The sequence below is a fragment of the Perca flavescens genome, chromosome 22 (genome assembly GCF_004354835.1).
Source record: "Perca flavescens isolate YP-PL-M2 chromosome 22, PFLA_1.0, whole genome shotgun sequence".
Lineage (NCBI taxonomy): Eukaryota > Metazoa > Chordata > Actinopteri > Perciformes > Percidae > Perca > Perca flavescens.
The window spans coordinates 11831678-11840656 of record NC_041352.1 but is presented as its reverse complement, the minus strand read 5'-3'; the positions used below and the strand labels follow the sequence as shown (position 1 = coordinate 11840656).

General features: G+C 39.0%; 1 protein-coding gene across 2 annotated transcripts in view; it reads left to right on the top strand.

Moving 5' to 3' along the window:
• The first annotated feature begins 570 nt into the window (after nucleotides 1–570).
• Nucleotides 571–8979, top strand: part of tpk1 (thiamin pyrophosphokinase 1) — an 84165-nt gene continuing 75756 nt past the window's right edge. For both annotated transcript variants that reach the window (XM_028569587.1, XM_028569586.1), the window contains exons 1-2: nucleotides 571–647; nucleotides 4650–4740. In XM_028569587.1, coding sequence (XP_028425388.1) covers nucleotides 4698–4740 — 43 coding nt within the window. In that variant the 5' untranslated portion in view covers nucleotides 571–647; nucleotides 4650–4697. The remainder of the gene's footprint in view (nucleotides 648–4649; nucleotides 4741–8979) is intronic.

The window sequence follows — 8979 nt, the reverse complement described above, 5'->3', positions numbered from 1 at the left end:
TGGATCAATGAAGCATCTAATTGTCTCACGGTTAATGCTCCATTAAACAAAATTAAGATTGAACATTAAAATAGTCTCCTTCAATAAAAGTCTCATCCTGTATGGGTCACTGGTGTTAATGCAAAACTGTTGTAGGGGTTCTTGACATTTTAAAGATTCCAAGTGTACATAAACACCCGTTAACATTAACATTAACATTAGGCCAGCAGACCCTGTTTTAAAAGATTTATTTTACTCACTATATTGGGAGAATTTAGTTTCTGTTTTGTTTATTTGATATTAAATTAGACATCTGTTCAGCACTGTTGTAATCACATAACATCGAATGATGTTTACAGTGAAGAATAAAAGCAGTGATGGGAAGTCTCTTATTGGAATAATTTCCACTAGAAAAAAAAAAACTGAGAGTGAAATTAAACTATTTCTGAATTTGCTGGAGAACCCTAGAGTCTCCTTTACAGATGGGACTGCCTTTGAAACCCCCTGCATGTGTAGAGCAATTTACGAAGAAAACGCGTTTCCACTTCTGGCCTCTAGGTGTCCCCGTAACAAATTCCCGCCACTCCTCAGTCCTGCTGGCTCATCTGTGTGCTGCCTGCGCTCTCTTTGACTGTTTACAGCATCAAGTGCGGAAGGCGCTTCAATCGGTGAGTGAGTTTGTATTGAATACTTACTAAGCAAAGCAATGACAGGCTGAACATGTACAGTCGGTTTATTGGCAGTGAAGCATAGTGTCGGCATGTGTGCTGTTTCTATCAGAATAATACGGTTTTATCTGTGAGAAGCGGGGAGCAGCGTGGCTCATTGCTCCAATGCCTCGCCATACATTTGCAAACTGCTGCATTAAAGTGTTACAGCATGTTATGACACTGAATGAACAGTCGCCTCTGGCGAACGATAAAGTCCAGTTCCCCAAGGGAGTGTTGCCTAATACGCGTCATGAAAAGTTGCATTGTTTTTAGAAGTAGCTCATGCACAATGAGCTCAATACATTCATGATAATGAGCTGCTGCATTCAGCCCAATATTAACACTGCTCAAAGTGTAGTGTATTATTTCAGCACCTGGAGAAACCCTGGAGGCAAAACACCGGTGGTTGATTGTTGTGGCTTGTTGTTGTTGCTGCTGCTAAAACATAAACGTGTGTATAATTAACCAGATTTAAAGTCTAACGGTTGTTAAAAAATGAACATGCATATTTGGACATTGTAAAAACACTTGTGTAGGCTAATATTGATACCCAAGGAAGCAGATGTTACAGACTTTTATAATAAAATGGGGAGAAATAAATAACATAGATAATATTTACCAATTCACATGTATTTGAATGATGGTAGATTCATGATGTGTAATTGTGGGGACAGTTTTATCTTAAAACAAATTATATTTAGAAACGTATCTTTATATGTTTTACTTTTAGTGAGGTTGTGGAAAGGTACTTCAATTTTCAGAGAAGAGGTGTGGGCAATGTAATGATTACATAATTCCACTTTATGTCGGCTAAAGTTCAACTTGTTGTAGTGCAGTGCAGTTATACATATAGGCTACTCAGGTAATCATTTACATAGTCCTGTTTTTTAATTTTTAATTTGGAGGTTGTTAAAAGTTAAACAGTTGGACCAGTATACACACAGTGTTTTTTTTATGCTTTCTTAATTAATGGTTTGCTCTGTTTTGCTCGCTGGATTGTAAAGCTGAAAGGTGAGCTGGCAAGTTGCACTGTGTCTGCTTTATGCTTTTGTTGTTCATTTATGTTTCAAAGTGTGGAGATTATAACATTGACCTATATGTATCATGAGCTTAGAATAATAAGGTTCTATCTCCGTTTAGGGTAGTTCTGAGATATTGAGCATCAAAGTTTTTACATCCCTGCTGGCAAAACTGTTATGTAGTATAATCTACTATTAATAACTAACAAAATATTTTTTTTACAAAAATAACACCACACAGGCATTAACACCTAATGCATCAGATTATGTCAAAAACTCAATTTTGACCAAAAGTGGAGATAGAACCTTATAATTCTAAGCTCACGAGATATATATATTTCAATTTTTGTTTTATATCAGAAAATATGGGATATAGAAATTGCGCTGAAAATGTGTAGAAGAAACATTTAACAATTTCCAACGTTGGAAAAAGCAAAAACAAACTGTGAAAAAAAAAAGGCCTTTTCAAGGTTGACGGGAAGACAACACAAGGGTTAAGTTCAAATATAAAATCCTCCTTCTCACCTACAAATATGCCCTGGCCCCACAGTACCTCTCCAACCTCCTCCATCCATACACCCCACACTGAAACCTGCGGTCCTCAGACGCTGGCCTGCTCTCCAATTCCCCACACCAGACGCTGTACCTTCACAGACTGAGCCTTAAAGGCCTTTTTATAGTTGTGCGTTGAATCGACGGCGCAGGGTCCGGCGTAGACGCAAACCCCTCTGCGTCTACGCCAGACCCTACGCCGTAGCCTGATGTGCACCTCTCAAAAAATGTAACTACACGTCGCAGCGCTTGGTAGTGTTTCATTTCCCCCTAGTCATTTTCTGGTTCTCCTTCTCCATAAACAACATGAAATCAAGGAGAGGGCCAACTTTTCCTGCTACAGATTCCCCACGTGGTCAGAAAACACAGGGGAGACTCTTTGTTTCTGTCAATAACTGATATATATAATAATAATATAATATGACTCTACTTGCTCCGATCGCCGGCACTCTCTCACTTCTCCCTCTACCACACACACACATGCGGCTCGACGCACACACCAACGCACAAGTATAAACATCAGGCCACTTATATAGGCTATGGCGAGAGCTCTGCGTGGAGCCTCCGCACAACTGTAAAACGGCCTTAAGTGTTGCAGCCCCATCCCTCTGGAACCCCCTCCCTGCAGATATCCGAAATGCTACATCCCTGGACATTTAAAAAAAAATTTGTTAAAAAAACTCCTGGAACACCACCAGTTTACAGCCTACAACCTCCTTTAGCTTAGCCACAGTCCTTCTGTAAAGTGTCCTTGGGGTTCTTGAAAGGCGCTATATAAATAAAAGATACAATATTATTATTATTATTATTATTATCATTATTATTATTATTATTATTATATCCAACATTCACCATACCTAGTAGGATCATCACTTCTCATTGTGCCACATTAATAGACAACATATTCACAAACATGGAAAACAATGTAGATAGTGGGCTATTATACAATGACAACAGTGATCATTTAGCTGATTTTATTGTCTATCATTGTAATTACAGGAAACCCAAGGATAGTAGTCATCTCAAAAACAAAAGAGTAAGAACTGCGGAAAACATAAATGCTAGTTACTGAAACAGAACTGGAAAATATTATATTATAGATAAGATGATATTAATAAAGCATACAATGGATTTCTAAAGATCTTTCCATTGCTTTATGACAAAAATTGTCCTGTAAAACAATGTGGTAACAGACAAAGGCAAACAAATAGTCCATGGATCACTTAGGGTTTATTAAATGCCTGCAAAAAGTAAAACACTCTTTATAGAAAATTCATTAAGTATCGTACCCCAGAAGCATAAAGTTGATATAAGAATAAATTAACGAATATTATGAGGAATATAAGAAAGAATATTATATTAAAATGTTAGATGATAATAAAAATAATATGAAAGGTGTATGGAATATTCTAAATAGTATTATTAGAAATGGAACTAAAAATAGAAATACAAGTTACCCAGAATGTTATATTGAAAATGATGAGAAAATAAATAACATGGAAGATGTGGTTAATGATTTAAACAATTCTTTAGTAAATGTGGGATCAGATCCGGCAGAAATAATAACAATCCAGAAACAACAGAAGGGGTAGATGCTGATATTTGGAATGGTAATCCTATCTCTTTTTCTTTAGAGCAATTGAAAGGAATGAGATACAGATACATTTTCTGTCAAATGACTAATCAATTAATCGATTAATTGCTTCAGCTCTAATTATTTTATTAACTAATTTTGCTGCTTTAAGGGTTTGTTTCCTCTTCCACAGCTAGTAGACTGTCCTGACTGAATGGTGATACTACCATTATCATGGGCAATGTATTATGTCAGTTAGACCTGCAATGATTAGTCGATAAATCAACATGGAAAGAAAACCAATTTGCAACTATAAATGATTAATCATGTTAGTCAGCAGAAATTCCAAATGTTCTGTGGTTGCAGCTTCTTCAGTGTGAACTTTTGCTGCTTTTCGCTGCTGTATAATTGTGAACTGAATATCTTTGGTCAGACAAAAGAAGAAATCTGATGATGCCACGAAGAATGAGATGGGCTTTTTTCACTTTTTCCATGAAGATTTACATTTTTTAGACCACTGAATAAATCAATAAAATAATTGGCACAATAATTTGTAGTTGCAGCTCTAGTGTGAATATTGTGTCTTAAGCATAGACTGTATAAAACGGTCTTAAATTACGTAGTGATATATAGTGTCATTGTGCTCATGTGTGCATATGTTAGTGTTTTGTATTTTGTCTGCTTGTTTCAGGGGGAATAATTAGGCCAGAGGGAAGGCGGGAGATAAACTGGGATTGGAGACAAGTTGGAAAATGAAATGACTAAAAAAGATAAACGCAACAAGAGTAGCAACAGCGTCTGTCTTCCTCTCCCCAGTTCCAGGTGAGTCGGCTGATTGAAGACAGGCTCCTGTGGATCCTGGCCATGGATGAAGAGTTGACGCTTTTGGACTGCCTGCTGCCCTCAGGTACTGCCTTTCAAACACACATTCCCTTGGCGCAAACACACATACGTCAAATATGCAGGTCCATGCGCATATTGTGTGTTCCCCACAAGCCACAAACCGGGACCCAAACAAAGACCTGCATGCGTCTGATCAAAACACACATTTACTCACATCACTGTCACACTTGTCTTCCTCTGTCAGCTTCTCCCAGTCACTCTGACACACACACACACAAAGACTGTCTTGGTGGAATTAAAACTCAAAAACATATCACTGACACTTTCATACAGCAATGTGTATATATATGAGATGCACTTCCTTTTTGTCTTTTTTGTTTAGCTGCGTAAAAAATCTTTATTAAAAGAGGGCCTGATGTGTTTGCTTGTAATTTTAGCTGTTTAAGGAAAACAAACTTTGAGGAGGCTTTTTGAATATTGAAATATTTCCCCAAAAAATAATCTTGTTACTAAATAACATCTCTGTCTTCATTTGTTCAAACGCAACACTAGAAACCCAAGTTCAGTCTGACATTTGACTGAAAAAGTTCCACCATAGTACGTTTATTCTCTCTTTTCCAAAGGCATGCTTTTGTAGCAAAATTATTTTCCCCAAAGATGTTCTGTATCTGAGAAAAAGAAACCCTCCAGATGGTCACTGACTGCCCTACAGACCTGAGGAGGAAGCTGGTTATAGCTGCCTTTAGCCACTGCTCTCAGGTCAAGGTATATGAGTTCCCTGGAGGGGTGTGTGTGAGTGTGGAGGAAGGAAAGCTGTTCTGAGCCTAAGGGCAGGCTTTACCCAGAGCTGTAAAGGTCAAGGGCATGGTACAACCTTGTATTACACCTGTTACTAGGGATGGACATGATTAATCGACGTTCGATAATTGATTATTAAGAATTTCGTCGATGACGTTAATTTGTCATCGATTAAACTAATACTGGTTGCGTTGCGTAGTGTGAGTCTTGAAGCAATTAAATTAATTTCACAGTGTGGCAGCAATTAAACATTTTACCAGTCGGGGGTAATATTTGACTCCATATTCAGTTACCTGGCTGCGAGTTTCCGTTTTGATTTCAAAAGTAATCATGAAGAGGACACTGCGAAGTGTGGCGTGGGACCATTTAGATTTTTCACTGCAAACACTGAGATGCCGTGTGTAAGTACAACACGGCCACGACTCAAATGATGTAGCCTACCACTAAACAAAGTGTATCCGAGCGTGTTAATGTTGGTGGCGGCCGCGGTGCATTCTGCTCTCAGTCTCAACCTAGCATAAACTCGGCGTTAACATGGAGCAGCTGCGATGCACAACGAGCAGAGAAAATTACCCAAGGGACCTGCAAGTTCATTGACATGGATATTGTAACCAGCATATCACATTTCGTCACGACGTACCATCACCAGACTGGTAGAAACTCACTACAAAGAACGGAATAAGGTTCCCCGGGCTGGCCAAGTTAGCGCGGAGGTGCCTGTGCATCCCGGCAATGCGGCTGTTTTCGGCGGCTGGACTGACGGTCACCAGGTAGCGGTCGCGTCTCACCCCAGATCATGTCAACATGCTTATCTTTCTCAACACACATCAGTAGACTGGTGCAGGAGTTGTATCTGAGTTAGCCAAGTGGTTATTTTTTATTAGGCTTCTTCCCGTGCCTTGGATAGCTTTGAGTTACATTCTGTTTAAGAATGCCGGCTCGGAGCTGCAGGTTCTGCTGCTTCAGAGTATATACTGCAGCGCATATATCTATAGACGGGTTTCCTGTTTACAAACATTACAGGGTGCGTGCGCATACCAGGGGCAGAAAGACAGATTGGTGAGCTGGTCCGATAATGCAAACGCATTTTTGTCTCCGTGCACATTGTCTTAGTCCCTTCATTTCGTCATGGCATTTATATAACACATACTCTATGGTCTTACAAAGCTAACGTTTTTGACCGATTACAATTTAATCATTTTTTGGGAGCTGGAGAGCTCTCGTTATGAGAAGTTAGCTATAGCTCTGTTCGCCATTCATTCCAATGGGGAAACATCGCGGATAGACTTTCGACATACATTGCATATATTTACACTTTGAATTTCGTCATGGTATTTATATAACACATACTCTATGGTCTTACAAAGCTAACGTTTTTGACCGATTACAATTTAATCATTTGTTGTGAGCTGGAGAGCTCTCGTTATGAGAAGTTAGCTATAGCTCTGTTTGCCATTCATTCCAATGGGGAAACCTCGCGGCTAGACTTTCGACATACATTGCATATATTTACACTTTGAATTTCGTCATGATATTTATATAACACATACTCTATGGTCTTACAAAGCTAACGTTTTTGACCTATTACAATTTAATAATTTTTTGGGAGCTGGAGAGCTCTCGTTATGAGAAGTTAGCTATAGCTCTGTTTGCCATTCATTCCAATGGGGAAACCTCGCGGCTAGACTTTCGACATACATTGCATATATTTACACTTTGAATTTCGTCATGATATTTATATAACACATACTCTATGGTCTTACAAAGCTAACGTGTTTGACCGATTACAATTTAATCATTTTTTGTGAGCTGGAGAGCTCTCGTTATGAGAAGTTAGCTATAGCTCTGTTTGCCATTCATTCAAATGGGGAAACATCGCTGCTAGATTTTCGACATGCATTCCGGTGGCGTATTTCTTTAAGCTTTCCTTATTGTTTGTATATAACTACTGACTCAATAAAACATGATTTTAGTTGGATCTGTTTGTCGGTCTTTAATTTTGCAGTGTTACTGTGATATATATGTATGGCTATAATTATCATTTTAGGCTAATGTAATAGCCCTTGTTAGCAGCAAGGTTACTCCTGAGTGTACCCTTATGGTTGGTTTATGCCTTAAAATAATGGCCAGGATTTCTGGGAAAAGGTACGATATGTTAGTTTCAAAACATCACTGCAGGTTAATTGTTTTTCGCAACAGAGGTTGATTGTGGACGAGAGGGCCATAACACTGTCTTGGTTAGCTCGCCGAAGCTCTACTGCCACTGTCTCGGCAACGTTAGCTAATGTAGCCTAACTATAGCCAGTTAGCTTTGTATGTAACGTAACAAAAAACCCACCCATCTCAGAGGAGCAAAGCTTAATATTTCAATAATTCATTCATTCAATAAATTTATGTACAAAATGAGCACTAACGCCACAGGTCTTATGTTGGCAACGTGGACGCAGACAACTGCATTCGGAGTTTACTATATCGATATAGTAAACTCCGAAGGCAGTCGTAATATTTACCTAGTAGGCTAGGCTAACACTGTTGCGCTAACGTTAGCAAAACATCGGCCTAGCTTTAGCTAGCTGTCTAAACTTGTCTCGAGTCCGGACCTTTAATTGTCTATGGTCCGGACTCGAGTACCACAGCCCTTACAGGTAGATATCACTTAGCTGAACAACCACAAGCTGCGACTTTTCTGATTGATACAATGGGAGCCTGACTGCTTGCACGTGACCCCAATCTGCCCCTCTTATGGCTTGAAGCCATAACCTCCGCCGTTTTTTGGCAAAAGCATGCTTCCCCCTAGGTGTGTTAAACATCAGGCACCCATCACTGGCTCTGTTTGTACAATTAACTACGCAACAACTCCATGGCATTTTGACTTACGTTATGCCTCTACTAGCTAGCTAGCTAGCTACACAAAACACGTCTTCTTTCTGCCCCCAGCGCAAGCAGTGATGACGTTGCCGAGAAACCCGTGTAGTTTAACTGCCACAAGTTGTTCTTCTTGTAATTAAGATCTCATCAAAGAAAAACACGCTGTTTTTTTGTATTTTCATTGCATTTTTAATTTATAAAAAGTTAAATAAATAATGACTTTTAATATAAAAATATTAATGATTAATTCGTTAATTCTACCGACGATCAACGAAGAAAATGTAATCAAATGCCCATCCCTACCTGTTACCATTCCTTATTTCCATGTAATTCTTTAGATTGATTTGATAAAGAGCTACTTTTACATGGGAAGTATTTCTGCATTACACGCTTGTACATTATAATAAAGGGGGTGGCCATTGGTTGAGTAGCAACAGATGTCCAAATTACATTGTGGTGTGGGGTATGACACTGGCTAGAAATATTGTCCACCCACAGAAACCTATAAATAGAGAGCTTAGGAGTGAAAAACAAAGTCCCCCGAAAGCTCAGCAGTGTCCGAGCTTTTGCCTCTCTCATCCTTCTTGGATTCATCGACACACAGGCACAGATGAACCTGGTTTTTAGACATACAGAA